Here is an 18,940-nt window from a genome sequence, read left to right on the forward strand (position 1 = left end):
CTCCGACATATCGCTGGAGTTGGGTAGGATCCATCAATTTGATCAATCACCTACCGACCACGAGCAGGAATATGCTTTATTTTCGAATATGACGTGACACGTTCCTTCTCTATTACTAAAACATCGGTATTTTGACTTGAAGTCATCGTATGAGCTAATTTATTTAGACTGACAAATTAAAGAAATTATAAACGTAGTCGATGCAATGCCCTTAAAATTGGATAAGTCAAAGTTAACTAAGACTTCATTATTTTCTTGGTAGAAATAAAAGATTCCCGCTATCGAGTTCAAAGTTAGTGTTGATCACGTTTTGGGTTAAAACGAAAAGGTGATTAATCCGTACTTTTGAACTACCGCACTTGCTGGAATAAAATCGTCAACATAGCCTTCGCGGAAAAGTTTCCTCGCACTCTTAATGCGCGTCAAGGTCGAATCAGCCGATCACGACTCGATTCAGCGTTCAATGGGCGTCCATGCCGGTTTCACGTGTACGCGTGAACACGGCATGATTTCCTCGACACCGGTAACCAATCATCGAGTTCATTACACGACGATGGCCTCATTTCCCCAGAATTGTCCAATCAGCGGCCGCGTTACGTCGACACGACGAGCCGTGTTTGTAAACGATTACACGTGATAGCCGTGGCTCACCTATACAAAAATACATTCACCATACATAACATATATCTCTTGCGTGGCTCTCAAGTCGATGGTGCGCCCAGTGTGTTTGTTATTGTGATTATTTCGATGAAAAGTACTGGTTGTTTCGGTGAAGATGATTCTGGACGGAACGTGTGTCCATCTTATCGCCGGCGGGTAAGGATCGATCAGTGCCGACAGTGGCATTTCATTATATCTCTTCTTTTTTTTGATTAAAAAGCTATGTCAGTCAATTCAATTCAGAATAAAGTAAGGTTGCCCCCCTTCCTCTCGTCCCTGTGTCTTGTGTTTTTTCCCCGTCGTCAGTTTGAAATTCGTGAAAGATTATTCGTAGAATATATGTCAGTTCATGAGGTGACAATCAAGATTGCTGGGCGTCAATAATAGAGTGTCTGTCACTTCTGAAGAATCCACAGATGAGCCAGTTATGTAACACGACTAAAAATTTACCCTGGGCCACTTCACAGTTCCAGGTTTCGGTGGCAAAAATCTAGGGACTGATATTCTCGCTACAAAGTCAAACTCAAAATGATATCCCTCATTAAACAGAATCTTGAAAACCCATCAAATGCAATGTTTCTTATGTTTCAAAAAAAATTCCTCATTCCTTGATAATGGTTTTTAGCGTAATCAGAAAATTCGGGATTTTCAATAAATTTTTCAATAAAATAATCGAAATTGTTTAGATAATTCGTTTCGAGCTCGTGATTGTCGGATTTTTATTTTAACTGTCTCGCGCGATTCATTGCGTAGTTTAACCTTGTTTTCTTATGTTTCAGTGTTGGTGGCACTGTCGGGGCGATAATGACCAGTCCGTTAGAAGTTGTGAAAACGCGATTGCAGTCGTCGGTGGCGAGTTTCAATTCGAACGTCTACGTTCCTGCAGTCGCTAACGTACCGAGAAATGTAGTCAACCTCAGCACGTGTTCTAGTCATGCCGTACACGCTACTCTTAATCCTGTCAGACAGAGTGTCGGCCTCATACACTGTTTACGGTAAGGTCGGCTGTTAAATTTCGTCCCCGTTTAAATTTATCGGAAATATCTCGGGAAAATCAATTGAGCTGTTGCCTGGGAGTAGCTTGGTACTATCTACCCTCGTTTTCCAGGGACTATATCTCATATAGGGCCTAGGGATTCTTGCGATATTTTATGCCAATACTCGTCCATTACTCTCAAGGTTCTCTAGTACTCTCAAAACGCTTCGAAATCAATTGAGCTATTGCCCTTTGGGTGTCAAGGACCATTTTTTGCAGGCTTGACCCTGATCTGCTGCGAAATTTAGTCGAGTCCTAAATTTTTCGGTTCATAAAATCCAAAATTGATCGTTTGACTAAAGTTGAATAAATAAAAACTCAACGAACAATTCTCTTTTTTTATAGACATATCATACAAGTCGAAGGTGCCCGAGCGTTATTCAAAGGCCTCGGACCTAATTTAATCGGGGTCGCCCCATCCAGGTAAGCAGCTTAGTTAAATCATCGGTTGCCTCCTACGCAGACTTTATCGCGATTTGATTAATTACGATTAGACACCGGCGGCTTTAACAGCGCGAGCTAAGACCGTTTTGATTAGTTCCTGTAGATGCACCATATGTCACGTTAAAGCCGTCCGTCAATCAGAATTTCTACGAAATGAGTTATTGATACCGATAAAAAAATTTTCCTGGTATTTTTTTAGGGCGATCTATTTCTATTCATACGCGCAAGCAAAAAAATTGTGTAATAACAGTAACCTGATGACTCCTGAAACGCCTCTTGTTCATATCTTCGCTGCTTCTTTCGCTGGTAAGTTCAATCATCCTCCTCGCTTGCCTTGAACATTTTAAATAATTCACAATTTAATTCAGAGGTTGAATTGTGACAAATATTTCGTTTGATTCTAATGTTGAGACTTTTTTTTGCGTTGGTTTTCAGGTTTTTCGGCCTGTACTTGCACGAATCCGATCTGGTTCGTTAAAACCAGGTTACAACTCGATCAAAAGTGAGTATTTTAACCCCGTTTGAATTTCATTTTTCAAGAAAAAAATTTTACGTTTTAAGTTGTTTTCGTTAAATTTTTGATACCCCTGGATCCAGTTCCAGTTGTTAGTTAAAGTTTGAGGGTTTGTAGTTAACTCATTGAAAGTGAACTAATTTTAACTCTAACTCAGAACTGTGGAGCTGGATCCTGGGCAATGAAGCCTGAGCAGAAGCTAATTGATTAATTTTGAATGTTGTTCTGCGTGCTGCTTCATGAAATTTCTTTTTTTTGGCCCAAAACGGCTAAGTTTGAATTGTTGTCCTCGTTGAAAAGATGATTAAAACAAAAGTTTGATTTGACCTTAAGTTTCTGTGCCCTGCGCTTTGTTCCTTCGGTTTGTTGAGATTTTGTTTCGTTTATTTTTCGTTCACGTGTCGCCATCTTTTTTCTATTATCGCTTTCAGACGACTGAACCGGTCTTATGTTGCGTCTTACAGGGCCGACGGTAAGCTGACGACATTCCAGTGCGTGAAGGACATTTATCAGACGATGGGCGTGCGCGGATTTTACAAGGGCATCAGCGCGTCGTATTTCGGAATATCAGAGACCGTTGTGCATTTAGTACTTTACGAAGCGGTGAAGGCGAAGTTGATGTCGTTGCGCGGCACGAATCCGGACGACGATAAAACGGTCGGCGACTTCGCGCAGTTCATGTTGGCGGGAGCCGTGTCAAAAACGTGCGCGTCGTCGCTCGCATATCCTCACGGTACGTTAGCACAGAATTTTATAAAACTGGGGTTGTTTCGCTACCACTGACATAGGGTGGCCACTTATCTAGAAGTCGGGAATTTTCTTTTCTTAGCGAAAAGGCAGGGAATTTTGTATTTAAAAAAAAGACTCGAAAAGTCAGGGGAATTTGAGATAAATAATATCAAACAGTTCATGTCTATGTCTTACATATGACAGTTAGGGAAAACGACGCACATGTCAGGGGAAAAGCAAGTTAAGTTAAAATGACCACTCTGTGGCAGTTTTCTTGCCTAAGTTACTCGTAATATTTGGAAAATATTTAGCATTGTGGTAATGCATGTGCACTACTTTACTCAGAAATTTCATGAAATTTCTGATACATGTATTTTATTGATGTATTTTGTAATGGGCAACTTTAATGGTAGGCACGACGATAAAATGCGTATTAATCATTTGTGTCGAAATCATTGTTTTGAGGGCTATGAACTAACTACAGCCATTGAGTAAACAAAGTTTAGATCCCATTATCCAACATTGCTATTTTGAAATTCTCCACTATTTCCAGACATTTGATGTGGCATCCCATTGAGCATTAAACATTAACCTATTCGAAACTTCACTTATGTTACTTATTTCATAATTATCGAATGTGTAGTTATGGTTAGTAGACAAATGGATAACCTGTGGAATTACTATTGGCCTTTCTATGACGTACTGGTATCTATATAGAACCAGGCAAAGTTCAACTCAGTAAATGATGGGTCACCAATTGTTAAATACAATCAGTCCGAAAATTGAACCTTGAATTTTGTCATAATAATACTATCAGTTATGACCGTCAGAATTTGTATGGAATATGAAAATAATGTTCAAAAATACGCTAGGGTACGAAATCTGTTCTAAGTCCTTTCTACGACCCTCGATAGTATTTCTGATTCCTTAAACTTCGAAATGATGAAAATAAGAAGCGGCTTAATTATTGAAAATTGTGATGTCTAATTAGTTTATATTAACTCTTTTATCTCTACTGTGTTTACTGCGTATGACTCACCGTTTATTCCGAATTCGTATTTTACAGAAGTGGTGCGCACTCGGCTACGCGAGGAGGGCAACAAATACAAGGGATTTCTGCAAACGTTGCGAACGGTTTTCGTCGAAGAGGGCTACCGCGGTCTCTATCGCGGATTATTCACGCAGCTCGTGCGTCAGATTCCGAACACGGCTATAATGATGTCGACTTACGAAGCGGTCGTGTATTTATTGTCTCACGGTCACGGCGGCGACGATGACGACGACGACGACTATTAGACGACGATCGATCGATTTATCGAAACGATCTTAAAGATGAAGTACGACTAAAACAATCAATCTTATTTTGAATCCTTGATTTCGAAAGGTTCGCTCAGGATATTGCGACAAAATGAAAACTTTTTTCGCGGAATCTATTTTTGAAACTGTGTACCGGTATTTATGAGTTTCCTTAGTTGATGAATGAACGAATGAATGGTGTTAAAGCTGCGCTGCTTCATGTCCCGATTATTCATATGTTTGCCATTTAAACGATGATATCTTCCCGAATATTCGACGATATTCAATGCAAAAGTCGTTTGTAAAAAATGTCGTTAAGTCTTACTAGTAATGTTCCGGCCAACTGTGATAGAATTATTGTGATGATGGTGTGAAAAACAAGAGAACCCTATTATAATTGTAGGCAGCTATTTTTCTGTATTTTGTAATGTTATTGTGAAAATGAAAAACGTGGCGTACATTGCTTTTTCGAGTAATTTGTGTTGTAATAATGTATACTAGTATCGTGCTAACACTGACTGCTGTGCTATTCGAAAGTATCTAATCTTCTAAGAACCGTAATGTGCTTTGTCAAATGGTCCCGGTTATTTCGAGAGTATTTCATCGAATTCATATATTCGGTCTTTATAGGATCGAGTATTTTTGGAAAGAAACCACAATTGCGGCTGTATATTTACGAAAAATATCTATTCTATCGTTTGCCTCAAATTAGGCTCCATAACGATGTACATACATGTTTATTGAAAGGTCCCCCCCCCCCCCCCCGGGGAAAATTTATAGCTTTATGACAATGAAGCAGAAATTATGATTAGTCTTGTCTAATGACGACGTTCTCATTTTCACCGACCTCGATGATTGCGCTTTATCGCGATCATCGACGTTTAAAACTAGTTTTAACTGCACCAGTGTTCGACTTGTTTATCTGCGTGGACTCTGTGGTTGTTCGAGTGTAGGCCAGAGCTGTGCACGCTCTGCTACCGTGACACTTTCAAACCAAAGACCACTGCGCTGTTTATTTGCCGAATTTCGCGTGACCTTCCGTTTCCGTAAAATGAGAACGACGTTGTAAGAAATCCTCAAATAGTTTAACCTAGCACGTTTGATATATTGAATGATTCTAAATTTATTCCCGACTTTGATTCGAAGTCATTCAATGAATGAATGAGTGAATGAATTAAAAGTTACGCTCAAATTAAGTTTGGTTTTCACGATCATTTCAAGACTATTATGAAGGAAGCACTTTTCATCACCAACATTCAACATGACATCATTAAAATGGTATTTATGCCAATCTTGCATTTTTTAAGTTTCGACTGATAAGTTTATAAGTGTATTATGTGTGTTGTATGTGTGGATATAGAGGGCAGTAAGTCTTGTGAAATAATAGGATTTACAAGATGTGGTCATTTTGCTGAAATGCAGAGTTGTCTGCTGTGCTTAATCGAACGGGTTTAGTATAGTGTCAATCATGTATATAGCGTTCTATTGTACATATCATACATTCTGAGTGCCGTTTTGTCATTAGAAAGTCGGTCGAATTGCAACATTGTCAACGACCGCAATTATTTTAGGCACATGGAATATGAATAAGAAAGGCCCCTTGCAATAGTCACAGTTGATATTTTTAGACCGAACTAAGTCAAGGTTTCCAGCAGTCCTTCCAAATCCTTTTGGAAAAAGTTTGGACAAACATCATCTTTCTCCTTCTTTTTGACGCTTCAGGACTCTTTATAATATCTGGTAATTCAATTGTCAGTAAGATTGAATGTACATGAAATTGTTATGGATTTACCCTGGGGAATATGATATGACTGGTCTACATGGCTAAGGATCCATTGGCTAATTAAGTTTTCTTAGTGAAGGAATTTGCGAAAATGCTTCCTGATGGATGGTCCTCATTTTACTGGAAAGTACTTCTTTCTCAGTCTAAATGTCCTTCTTTTGGGTCTATAATTGCTGAAAAATCCCTCGTAGTACTTATTATTGTCCCGGACTTACCACTGGAAGCCCTGTAAGTTCGATTCGTTTCTATAGCCGATCAACGGTAACCGAGTATAGGACCAGTGCTAAAGATTTACAACTGTGCTAGTGCCACGTAGTGATATGATTATTCTGTGGTGCTCTAGAATATTATCGGCGACAAGAATAAACGCGTTGTAGATATGATAGATTTCAGAAATGAATCTAGTATATATATATATATATATATATATGTTTGTAAATGCAACGAAAGATATTTTTATATATAGTGTAGATTTTGATTTTTGTAGATAAGTTTGCCAAAATATGTCGTTAGTATAGCGATGTCGAATAGATGCTTTTTGCAGCAGATGAGATCTTATTATACATGTGCAACATGTATAAAGTCTCAGTTTTGTAGATTGAAGGTGGATTTTCGATCGAAACAAGCTCTCATTTGTCAAACTAAGTATAAACTGCCATCAAAAAGAAATTCGATAAGAAATTTCCAAATAGTTGAAAGATTGGCTTCCGGGTGTCCGGTTTTTCGGTGACTTCCATGATTGAAATTGCCGTTGTGAAAAGTGTATTTGATCGAATGATTTTTTTCCGTGAAAAGAATGCTTTTTACATTAGTACGAGTGTTTTGTATAGATAATTTAATGATAAATTTCTACGTTAAAGTTCGATATAATTTCGACGCGCTGAATTCGAATAAAATATGAAAAATATAAATTAATTATGTTAGAGTTGTTTAAGTTCTTTGGTCATTCTCGTACTTTTTTGGTTTGAGTTTTAAAAACAAAACCTGACAATACATTGAGTTACGTGTTGCTGGGGTCACATCTTCCGAGGAGTTAACAATGATGAAATGCAGGGGCAAATCATACTAGGAATTTTGTAAAGCTGGGGTCCAGGAGAAGAGAGAAGGCATTTTCAGGTAAAGCAGTTAAGAGCAGAGTCCCAACCTCGCCTCGGTGTTCGATAGTTTTCAAGGGAAACATCCGAAAATATGCCATCCAAAACGATGAGTTTCGAATTTGCAGGGTTTTACAATCTTCGTCTTCATCCCCCTAAATCCGCCCCTGAAATGGTGCATTCCCAACCCAACCACCTAGGTCGGTTCCAAACCTGCGCATTTTGGAGTTATCGAGCCATGTAAAGTTATTTCTGAGCGTTATAGATCAGATTTTCCAGCATGGTTTCCTCCTTCGTGATGTAAAGCATCCTTCGACATGTAAAGCAACGCTTATTTTCAAGGATAACGCGTGTCGTATTCCCGACAAAAACGAAATGAGATCACTTTAACCCCATTTCACGTGTATCTTACCGGATCAATAATGAGCTCTGATTATCAATTCTAAACGGTGTCGTTTGGACATTTACATGTATATATTTGTATTTCAGTGAGTATTATTTCAATGAGATCAAATCAGTGCAGTGGTTAAGGCGTCTGGGTGGCAAAAAATATACCAACCTTCACCTTTTAGTGAAACTGCATGCGTGGTTTCTGTTTTTCGTTTCAATTACAAAAATTTACGATTTTGTTCTTTATTCGAAAATTAGAATGACCTATTCGAAAAATGGCATATTTCAGATATGTTTTCCTGCTAGATTTTGGAAATTCCCATTGGCTTCACTTTTTAAACGATCACCAAATACGGACTTTGATTTAACCGTAGAAACGCTTAAAAAGAATCGTTTTGAATAAACTTTTTGTGATCTCTGATTTAGGGACTAAATTTTGACCTAGTTGGACAGATAAGGCCCCTATATTTTACAATTTATTCGAATGTTCATATTGCAATATCGAAAATATCGGATTCATTTATTCAGAATTCAGGTGTACGCATGCTATATGTATATATGAAAAAACCGTGTTTGTGACAACAGAAACATGCATATATAATCTTCGAAGTAAAGCGTGACAGATGGTAGTGCGGAGTGGAGTGTAATGGTGATCACGTGTACGGGTTATGCTCTGTTCGTGCAGCTGGGAATCGTGCCAGTAAAACGAAGCTGAAAATAGTTGATAGATGGTGGTATTTCCAGTGCAGCGACTGCAGCTGAAGATAAAATATGTAGAACATTTTTCCTTGATGCTAAAAATAATAACGGCGTCGCATTAAATCGATCGCCACGTTATTCGATCAAGAAAAAATCTAATCTTTCAATCATTAATCTTCGTATCAAAAATTGATCTTTATGTCATTTATGAAAATCATAAAACTATAATATACGCCGGAGCCAATCATGGCCGTGCCCAAGAAAATGATATCCGGATAAATGTGCCCGATGTAAACATTGATATTATTACAATGACCCAAATAAACAAATACAAATAACTCAGATTAATATTTGTCAACGTTTTGAACGTTTCCTGGTCATTTTCACGGTTCACATCGAGTTCAATAAATTGAAAAGTCACGTGCGCGAGATCACGTGCAGCTTTTTGGGGCCTGGATAAGATCGATCAGATGGCGAGTGTGAGTCAAACTGTTTGGTTACCGAGTATTGTACTACATTACGTATATTCATTTTGCAATTATAACCTGTTTCAATATCCTAAAATGTAATCGTGATCGCGCGCCGAAAATAGACATGTACAACAAGTTCATTGAGAAAATTTCATTGCAACCTAGTCGACCCTGCGGGTTTACATTTTGCGTCGTCTGATATATATCAATTGTCTAAACAATGAAAAAATACATTAGATTCTATGGGCTAACTACCGATTTTATCTCTTTGTGTTCATAATCTAATCTTTTTATGGAAACCTTTAAAAAAATTGTGTCTAGGACGCAACCAGGATGCAATCCAGGATATTTCGATCAATGTGGTTGACAAATAAATCATCGGAATGCAGGACAAAGAATGGGAAAAACTTGGTCACCGGAGCGATCAAGAAATCTAGGGCAGTACTTTCTAGAAACCCCATTTCGCCATCTATGAATATTTCTTGCAACCTTGAACAACCGAAAGCCGGACAGCTTTAGTTACGTGTCAACTTGACAACTATTGCGCCATCTATACAAATATGTAAAATGTTCCTCGCTAAACTAGTCCGTATCCTGAGACTACAGTATCATTGTAGTCCATAGTTAGTTGTTACCTAATCGTTGGTTGTAAGCTTTTTATAATCGGATGTTGGCTTATGTGGTTTGTGAAAATATCCGTCGTGAAACTAAACCACAGACAGCTGACTAGGTAGTCCTTACACTGAATCCGTATAAGATCAACAACTCGAAATGACAAATTCATTCTTGGATATTATCACTTTATTTGATTAATAGCAACGATATTTAGTAAGTTCAAGTACAAAAAAAAACATTTCACTATGAAATTCAGAAAATAAACAGGACTTAAAGTGAATCGTGAACGTATACACGAATATTCCATGATTAAGTACACGAAAAATGGACACAAATCCTCAACATATCAGTCTTATCATTCAACCGCTTCTACAAATCTAATTGAGCAAAAATTGTCCCTGCCTTTTCAAGTGCATTCGGAAACATAAATACAATGCATTTTTATCTATTGCGTCACTAAAATATAGCGGTTTTTTCGTAGTTATTTTAGTACATTATTCTCTTACTCGATACAGCACAAGCCTTATTCTACCAATTCAATAATGTATAAATATATATAAAATATGCCATTAATACAATAAAATCGAAACTAAACGCACTCATTCAAAATCCCGTGTCATTGTTCACTGAAGGCTGCTTAGAGGCTTGCAGAGAAAAGTCATGGATACTACAGCGGCGGATCCAGGGGGAGGGGGTTGCGCGTTTTTCGGCAGAGTGACCTTGGAATTTTCTACCCAAGACTTTATGTTTAGAAAATGGTGAAATTGTGAACATATTTCGTTACTTATTTCAACCAGGAAAGTGCTCAGAATGCATGTAATTTTTCTAAATTTTCTGAAGGAGCATACCCAGACCCCGGCCCACCCCATATGTAAGTAGTGACCTAGGTAAGAAGTGCGCAACCCTTTTTCCCAAAAGTTAGCCGCCCCTGGATCATCATATTTGGAATCTAGATTATACGTGAAATGATTCAGCTCATTATTCTAACAATTTCTGAAAAATCAAACTGTCATGACTTCTAGAAGTATCTCAAATACTTTCTCATGGCTTTCTGCAACAGAAAAAAACAAGCGTTCATATAGGAGGAGAGAACATGTGCGGAAATTTCAAACCCGGACAAACAAACTTCACGCTAAACATAAAATATCATTTTGAAAACAAAAACGAGCTAAAATCAAGATATATAAATCAGCAACAAATTACGAACATTTACACGAATTTAGCCTCATTTAAGGCTTAACTATTGGACGTCGGATTAAAACACAATTCCTAAACTTAATAGATGTAAAACCTGTTCTCGGTTTTTAAGATATATATTCTATCACCGATTTAGAAATTTCCATCAAAACCGTTTATTGCTACAGGATTTGTCGATAGTTTTTACTAAAAGTCGAACAAGTAAAACAATTCTTTAAGTACACATAGCATATTAAGCTGAACGAATGATAATGAAAAATGTAAGGTATTTTAAATTTTGTCAACATCATAAATCAATTAAGTACATAGTATAATGATTGCATAACTATCGAGTGACCCTGATGATAATAATATTTGTTCTAACTGACGGTGCGCTGCGATTTCGTTCAAAGAAACTGAGACGAAGACGAAACAATTGCGACGACGCGTGATTTAAGTGAGTTATTGAAATAATAGAGAAAAAAAAACAATACTGTTCATTGGCACCGAAGGATTTTCATTTGCAGTTCTTCTTCTATTATTTTCTTTAATGTTAAAAGCCACTTCATCAACATCGTACGTACAATACATTCACAATTATATAAATTCATCAAACGTAACAACTTTTATCAGCAGTCATTCATTCATTCATTCATTCATGCAGTCATCTGTGGTGCATCATTACACCTGGCACATAAGTGATGTCGAATAAAATACACATTACACCCATTTTATCTTATTCTACTTGAGGCTAAAAGAATTGATACCCTGTTTCTCCTCTCCGCTTTGTTTAAAATGTGACCCGGCTGGCCGCCTATCTACCCTGTACATTACTTCTTTTTAAATCGTGATCAATTTTACCATAACAGACCCGGCGGCTATAGAAATGAACTGATAAAAAATTTTATTGCATTTCACGGAAATGAAACGGCCACTGCGGAGAAACAAGGTATCATTTTTGTTGAGCCTAAACACTCAGAACTAAACTACATAAAATGATTTATTATATTCAGGATTTGTAGCAGTCAGACAATGGCATAAGCCAACACACTTTCCAGCGCTTATTCCTGTATCCAAAGACAGAGTTCCTGGCATTCTTCTAAAATCGATGATGCTTAAGCCATGAAATAAGAAAATGCATTTTCGACAAAGTTTTCCAGTAGAAATTTCATGCGATGACATTGAGTCCTAAAGATTTAAAGTACTTTTCAGCACTTTCAGAATTTTACCTGAAAACTAAGTACTAATCGAGGCATATTCAAATATTTTCAGATAGTAAGCACTATGTCGGCCTCACTACAAACCCTGATACTGTTATAATTAGGTAACCCCACTGATTTCACTGTCTCTTTCATAGTTTGGCTGCAGCAACTCAAATAAACTCGCTAGGATTCTAGAATTAGGTGCAGTTTGGTCAAATTAACCCTTTCAGTGCATCTACACTGCAGTGCGGTGTATGAATCGGTGATGAGTTTTGCTAGTACGTCGCACTGCGGTGTATGTGTGTAATTAGAAATTAGTTTTTATCTCTATTGAAAGATGGCAGCACCTGCCAAACATAGTGAAATATTAGTAACTAACGATACACCGCGCCGACGCACTATAACGGTATTCCCGTTATCCAACACATTATGGTGTAATTTTTCAAAATTTTCAAATTATATAGACTATAGAGTATTATTGATTGGTCAGCACTGAAAAGGTCAAAATAATAAAGGTTTTAAAAATACCGCGTATCGCGAGCGACGAAAATTTTGACAGAGCCAGCGAATTCAAGTTTCACCAACTTCCAAGAAGGGTCGATTAATACGGGTTATAGGCCTAACGTTCGTTACCGGAAGTAGGTATCAGTTTTCGCGTCAGCCAACTACATTTCAATGAAAATCCGTCGGTTCAAGTTTCCAGTAAGCATTTTCTCAAAAAATTGGGAAATCTTGGAAAAGGTGAGTGCGTGTATAGTTTTTGAGAAAATGCATACTGGAAAATTGAACCGACAGATTTTCATTGAAATGTAGTTGGTTGACATGAAAAAGGTTACCCACTTCCGGTAACGAACGTTAGGCCTATAACCCGTATTTCGATTAATTGGAACTAGAATCTATCGTAGACGACAGTTTAAAACTGAATCAAGTATATAGAGAGAAACGTCCGTTGTTAGAAATATTGAGCTATGTCAGTCAGGTTTATAAGCCATCGAAATTCGCCGCTTTTTGTTTGAACGCCTCTTTCCGAGCCTTCGCCTCTTCCTCTTCTCTCCGACGTTCCTCTTGTTCCTGTTTGATTTCATTTTCGAATTTATTCGAATCGGTTTGATCTTTTATCTGTAAAATGCAACATATAGAGTTATAGGAAATGACCAAACCTTGCAGAATCATATAAGCTTTTTACTCGGCACATTTTCTGACATCTGCATTACAATATTCCACAAGTACTCAGGGTTTGACTTAAGGAATAAAAGCCACTTGTCTGCGGGACAAGCATATCGCTTGCCCCCTACAAAATCAACTCGCCCTACATAGGCAGTCCGTATTGGTGGCGCTATCACCCTTTGCATTGAGTTGGAAAAAAGTTTTAAGACATAAAATTCCCCGAGCCCGGTGGACAAGTGATTATGATAACCTACTTGCAATAATGAGAATATACTTGTCCCGGGCATTCGGACAAGTGCTTAGATCGGACCCTGAGTACTATAGCTTAAATGAGGTAATTTCATTGGTCAACAATATATCTGATATCTGTGATTCTCGAGCTGATTTTGTTGTTGTTATTATATTACTCATCAAGGACATATCATATCATTATGAAAGGGCTAGAGTACATCCAAAGTACACATGTATCTTTCATTTCCTTCCATCCTGAAAATCAATCTCAACATAACTAAACAAGTATCTTTACGAACTTAATCAATGATTCAAATAGATGAAAATCATGTTACGTATTTAGAAAATTCTCATTACTTACTTTACACTCGAAGAAGCTCTTAGCACCTTTCACTCCGACTTCCCCGACGTCAATCTCGGACAGTCTGACTAAACTTAACAAACCAGAACCTTCTTCCAACTCGCCGAGCTGCGCTTTACGAAATATCAGCAAGAACTGCAAGAATATCATTTGAAAAAATAAAAATAAAATCTTACTCTTTCAGTGTCAAATCCAACTTCGTGTTCACGCTACGCTATTTAGAATATTCTCAATTCGGTGCATTACAATTTACAGCGGACTAAGCGTCCACACTAGTGAAAATTCTGTTCAAAATCGGTCCATTTAATTTTCAACCAACCCAAGCACGTTCAAAATTCTAAAATGGACCCATTTCACGAGTGTGAATCGAAACTTCGTTTTTCATCGCCTGTCGATCACTTTTGCAAACAACCCACGAATAACAGCTGACCCAAAAGCTTTAGCTCTGGTTTGGTCTGTTTTAAATTTATCTCAGTCTCCGGAATATAGGCCATATTAGAACGTTGTTAGAATGTGGCTTTATACTCACTTCACGGAAGCTAATTACGCCATCGTTGTCTTCATCAACTTCAGCTATCATCGATTTCAATCCGATATGCGTTTGCGGTACCCCCAGTTTCTCCATCAATACCTTCATTTCCATTAAATCCAGATATTTATTATTATCGGCATCATACCTGCAAATACGAGTTTAAAAATAGAGTTTCTGATTATAGAATCTTAGCTGCCGGTGGGGCGAAGATTTTCTATTCTAATTTTTTCTAGAGATTTATGTTTGAGGTTTAGGGATGAATTATTAGATCCCCACTTTTACTTATTGCTTAAAACTAACTAATCACAAGTTTTTATTGGAAATAGATTTGTCTATGCAGCTGTTGAAAAATAAAAAACAATTATCGGAAATTCACATTTATCACCAGTAACGTAAACAGATCATTTTTATATCACGAAGATATACGGGAAATTATTCCCCAGACAGTTGACAATAACGAGCAGATAAAAGATTCAGTTACGCAATAAGATTCGCATAATTATGTCACATATCTTTCGAGCTAAATTCCTGGCACGAAGTATGACATAAACTTCAGCGAAATATTCACCCCGCATGACACGATAAACATTAAAACACATGAACAGATACATGATAATCAGTTTCTGATGATATATGACGGTGTTACACTATAGATATAAATGATACATGAATATCGGTATGACTTAACAATCAAACATTTGGTCTTCGGACAAACATCAAGGGCTGGACATTAGAGAGAGAGAGATATGTGTAGCATTTCTGCGCTTCAAATGAAAAAACATTGATAGTGTGGTGTACGCCATATATAGTAACAGCTAATACCCACTGTTCGAACAGTTCTGATTCGGTGTCCTCGACGCACGGCGATAGCGGGGACCGTGGGGAGGCGCGGGGACTACGCGAAGGCTGGGCACCGAGCGGACAGTCCTTCTTCGACGGAAACCTATAAAATAGACGATCGATAAAACCAGTTCCGCGTCGACCGGCGACTTAAAACAATCAACTGCTCTGTAAGAGGTTTCCCTAGACGAGTGTCTTGCAGAGGGGTGGATCAAGGGGTGCGCGCCCAATTTTTTCTGGCCGACTGACCCAAGAATTTTCTACTCCCCCCCCCAAAAAAAAGAAAATGGCCAGGTATCGTGAACATATTTCATTCCTAATTTCAACCAGGAAAGTGCTCAGAATGCGCCTTATTTTTCAAAGTTTTCTGGCCCCTACTTTTGACGTATTCGTCAATTACAGGCTACAAATAAGTAGTAACCCAAAATTCCATTACCCTTTTCCCAAAAGCTAAATCCACCCCAGGCTTTCAAATTCAAATGAAGAATAGGCCACCACAAAAACCAGTTTTGAAAATTGCCAATACCAGTATGCAAAATTCAGTTGAAACACCACTGATCTGTTATTTAGTTTTTCTTCATAATTGTGGGTTTTTTCTTCAATTCACTCTGTAGGACTTAGAGATTGCTGGTAAAATTAAACCAAACGCTGTTTTCCAAGCATTTCAAAGCCAAGGAATCATAGCAAATTCGCAAGATGTAATGATTGTTTCTTAATAACAATTTACCAACATCTGCAACGAGTGTGCACCAGTAACTAGAGTTCTCTGAATCAGAAATCGAGCCTGGCAATTCATGAATCATTCACGAAATCATATTTAAATAATATTTGTGTTTTTATTGGATTGTTTGAACAGGACCCTATTAACCAGGTAATAACCAGAGTAAAGCGACCGCGTATTTGTTTCTGCAGCTGGGCTTGCTGCGAAAAGGTAGCAGCACATAGACTATTAAAACTCTATCAGATTAGCCTGGCCTATATATTAGTCACGACATAATGAAAATAGAAAAATCATGATATCAACACTTGACCCCATAAAAAGCGCGGAAATGAGCAATAATGCCTAAACCTTGAACTGTGCTTAAAAAACACAGTCAGGATAAATCACTCATAAAATTATCTTCAAAAGAAAACTTTTAATCTTTCTTTCATGCAAGTCTTATTCAGATAGGTCAAGGCCTATCATTAACAGTTCATCTATACAAAGATTAGTCTAATATTAGTATTTCGCCGCTGTTCCCCAAACAAGGGGACTAACAACGTCTGGTATTCAGACTATACAAGGATTAACATAAAATATGATGTCTAATCAGGGTCCAGTTCCACAGTTCCGAGTTAAGATTTGAATTTTTATTAACTCATATAAAATTAACTTACTTCTACTCAAACTCACCAAGTGGAACTGGGTCCTGGATTTCTCATAGCATGATTAATTTCATTGGCCCCAAATGATCCGAATTAAGTGGATTCTATTGTATTTTCACCAGCACAACTTAGCATAATATGTCATGGTTTGATTTTATAGACAAACTAATAGGCAAAATTTTGGAGTGAAAACTATTAGGTCTATACCGGTTTTGTACAACCCCAGTACATAATGTATGCTTGCACGTATAAAACATTCAGCTAACACCAGTCAACAAGGAAGTTATACCACGGGTAGTTCAGCACTTTCCTCACTTTGAAAGTAATACAGAGATCATCTGAAGGTCGGGAATTACCTCTGACTGGGAATTACCTTTTTACTACTCAAGACTGTAGGTCAAATGGTAATGAAAAACAGTCATCATATTAAAGAGGGACACTTAAGACATCAGTGTAATCAATTTATTCAAACTTATTGTTAGCGTTATTGTTAACATTAGAGGCCTGTTGTTTCCTGACCTGTAGCTAACTGGACTGTCCTTCTATTAATTTTTAACAGCTTATCGTATCTTCAAAACATCGATAGCTCTTTTGCATATCGATTGTAAATTCTATTTCATATCTCACCCCACCCTGCCCTAAAACTCCCGTCCACAAATCAAATGTCATCACGCCCAATCAATCCTATCAGCTCTCTGAAGAAATCAAAACATTTTATCCCAGCCTTTCATCAATCACATTTTCAGAAACAGTACTTACTTTTTAAACATTTTTTCGAAATCTTTGATTTGTTTCCTGGTAAATTCTTTAAACTCGATGTACACATTGTTGACGACAGTTTGAGGAGCCCGCTGTTCAGCTTCGCCTTCGTTTACAGCGTTTCTATGCGCTAATTTCGCTGCTAATTCTGCCGACTCAGACATTGTTGTGTGAATCGGGTTACTGATTGCTAAATAACTAACTGTAGTTACCCCAAACGCGGTGGTCGGTAGAATAAACTGCTCTGGAACTTGTTACATGTGTGTACACCTACCTCTACACATCTGTGTAGGCAGAAGTTTGGTTTTCGATACGCGCAAATTAAATTTATTTACTTCCGGGTTGCATACTCTGGCAAGCGAGGTTCTATTGAGAGAACGCGAAACGATATCCACGTCAACCATCAAAACTACCGATTCCAATAATCGGTAAAAATAATTGGTGAATTATTTCCATCATAAAAGGGATATAGTAACGTTTCTGATAAAATTTTACTAAAATGTTCACATAACATTGATTTAAATAGTTTGTTAAAACCGTCTCGTTCAGCATTCCCATATGGTCTAGTGGTTAGGATTCCTGGCTTTCACCCAGGCGGCCCGGGTTCGATTCCCGGTGTGGGAACGACATCTTTTTGCAGATACTAACTATACTTCATGTTACAAGCTACCATCTACTTTTATGTTACTGAAATAAATTTTTACCTACCATCTACATATAATTAAACCAAACATCCTGTATACTTACTTAATGCAAGAATCTTTCAATCTCTTCAAGTCCTTCAATGTGTAATGGCGATACTCTTCAGTAGGTACCCAACCATAATCAGTTAACTTTTTATCTAGTTTTCCTTCAGCGATTTGTTCCTGTCGGTCAAAAGCCTCTTGCAATTCAGGTGAAGCCATAGTTGAAATGTAGCAAAAATCATTCGTTAGCCAAATCTATATAAACTTCCTGGTATAATTCCAAAAAAATGAATAAAATACGATAATGGCTCAGTTAAATCTGTTGTTTATTGGTGAATTGAATTTGCATCTGGCTGTCCTGTTATCTCACTTTTTAAAAAGTCTATTACCAAAAAGTTACACCTTGCATCAAGTAATTTGAACATTGAATACCAGTAAATCATCTCATAATATATGTAGGCCTACAAGCGATCCATGGTTTTTATTCTTCTGTATAACAATAGTTGAAATAGCTGCTTTTCTTCGAGGGAAATTACAAGAATATATCGAATACGAGGTACGATACAGGACTGGGGGATATATGAACTCGACAGTTGCCTGAGAAATTCATTAAAAACTCAAAAATACATGTACATGTACATCATTTTTTCGAAATAATAGAATGGAATAACTTCTAATGCAGTAACTGCTTCGGAATAGCACAGTAAATCCATGAGGCAAAATAAATATCTGGTTACTGAACATTATTGAAATTGTGATGTGTTTCGTGATGGAACAGTTTTTAAACACATTTCTATATCACTAATCTAAGCCTCTAAGTTATATTTGTCATATATATTAGATTCAAGATTAAAATTTTACATATAATTGACACAAAATATAGTAATAAAC

The 18,940-nt window shown here is 37.4% G+C and overlaps 2 protein-coding genes and 1 non-coding gene across 7 annotated transcripts; 2 read left to right on the forward strand and 1 right to left on the reverse strand.

The window, feature by feature from the left end:
* The first annotated feature begins 676 nt into the window (after positions 1 to 676).
* Positions 677 to 7,348, forward strand: LOC141908716 (solute carrier family 25 member 36-A-like). Of its 4 annotated transcripts, none has more exons than XM_074798874.1 (7): positions 677 to 816; positions 1,440 to 1,655; positions 2,042 to 2,119; positions 2,340 to 2,446; positions 2,576 to 2,642; positions 3,086 to 3,387; positions 4,450 to 7,348. In XM_074798874.1, the coding sequence occupies exons 1-7, from the start codon at positions 776 to 778 to the stop codon at positions 4,677 to 4,679; spliced, it is 1,041 nt and encodes a 346-aa protein (XP_074654975.1). In that variant the 5' UTR covers positions 677 to 775; the 3' UTR covers positions 4,680 to 7,348. The 4 variants fall into 4 exon arrangements, with proteins under 4 accessions (XP_074654975.1, XP_074654977.1, XP_074654978.1 ...); XM_074798876.1 differs by having other exon boundaries at positions 4,453 to 7,348; XM_074798877.1 differs by having other exon boundaries at positions 3,119 to 3,387.
* Positions 7,349 to 11,368: 4,020 nt separating this feature from the next.
* Positions 11,369 to 18,295, reverse strand: LOC141908096 (EF-hand domain-containing protein D2-like). Of its 2 annotated transcripts, none has more exons than XM_074797931.1 (4): positions 18,111 to 18,295; positions 14,397 to 14,544; positions 13,868 to 14,002; positions 11,369 to 13,227 (listed from the first exon to the last, which is right to left on the reverse strand). In XM_074797931.1, exons 1-4 carry the CDS (start codon positions 18,266 to 18,268, stop codon positions 13,090 to 13,092), a joined length of 579 nt encoding a protein of 192 aa, XP_074654032.1. In that variant the 5' UTR covers positions 18,269 to 18,295; the 3' UTR covers positions 11,369 to 13,089. The 2 variants fall into 2 exon arrangements, with proteins under 2 accessions (XP_074654032.1, XP_074654031.1); XM_074797930.1 differs by lacking the exon at positions 18,111 to 18,295 and adding an exon at positions 17,364 to 17,673.
* On the forward strand, positions 17,916 to 17,987 carry Trnae-uuc (transfer RNA glutamic acid (anticodon UUC)). The gene has a single exon. It is a non-coding gene; the product is annotated as a tRNA-Glu (tRNA).
* Positions 18,296 to 18,940: the final 645 nt, after the last annotated feature.

Source organism: Tubulanus polymorphus, chromosome 7 (assembly GCF_964204645.1).
Source record: "Tubulanus polymorphus chromosome 7, tnTubPoly1.2, whole genome shotgun sequence".
In the NCBI taxonomy this organism is placed as follows: domain Eukaryota; kingdom Metazoa; phylum Nemertea; class Palaeonemertea; order Tubulaniformes; family Tubulanidae; genus Tubulanus; species Tubulanus polymorphus.

Bases quoted from the DNA above. Each gene is read 5' to 3' on its own strand.
- LOC141908716 (XM_074798874.1), top strand. From the start codon at position 776: ATGATTCTGGACGGAACGTGTGTCCATCTTATCGCCGGCGG. The intron at 2,120-2,339 runs GTAAGCAGCTTA...GTATTTTTTTAG, and splicing joins ATCGGGGTCGCCCCATCCAG to GGCGATCTATTTCTATTCAT. The intron at 3,388-4,449 runs GTACGTTAGCAC...CGTATTTTACAG, and splicing joins GTCGCTCGCATATCCTCACG to AAGTGGTGCGCACTCGGCTA.
- LOC141908096 (XM_074797930.1), bottom strand. From the start codon at position 17,527: ATGTCTGAGTCGGCAGAATTAGCAGCGAAATTAGCGCATAGAAACGCT. The intron at 14,003-14,396 runs GTGAGTATAAAG...ATATTCTTGCAG, and splicing joins GCGTAATTAGCTTCCGTGAA to TTCTTGCTGATATTTCGTAA. The intron at 13,228-13,867 runs GTAAGTAATGAG...TGCATTTTACAG, and splicing joins AGAGCTTCTTCGAGTGTAAA to ATAAAAGATCAAACCGATTC.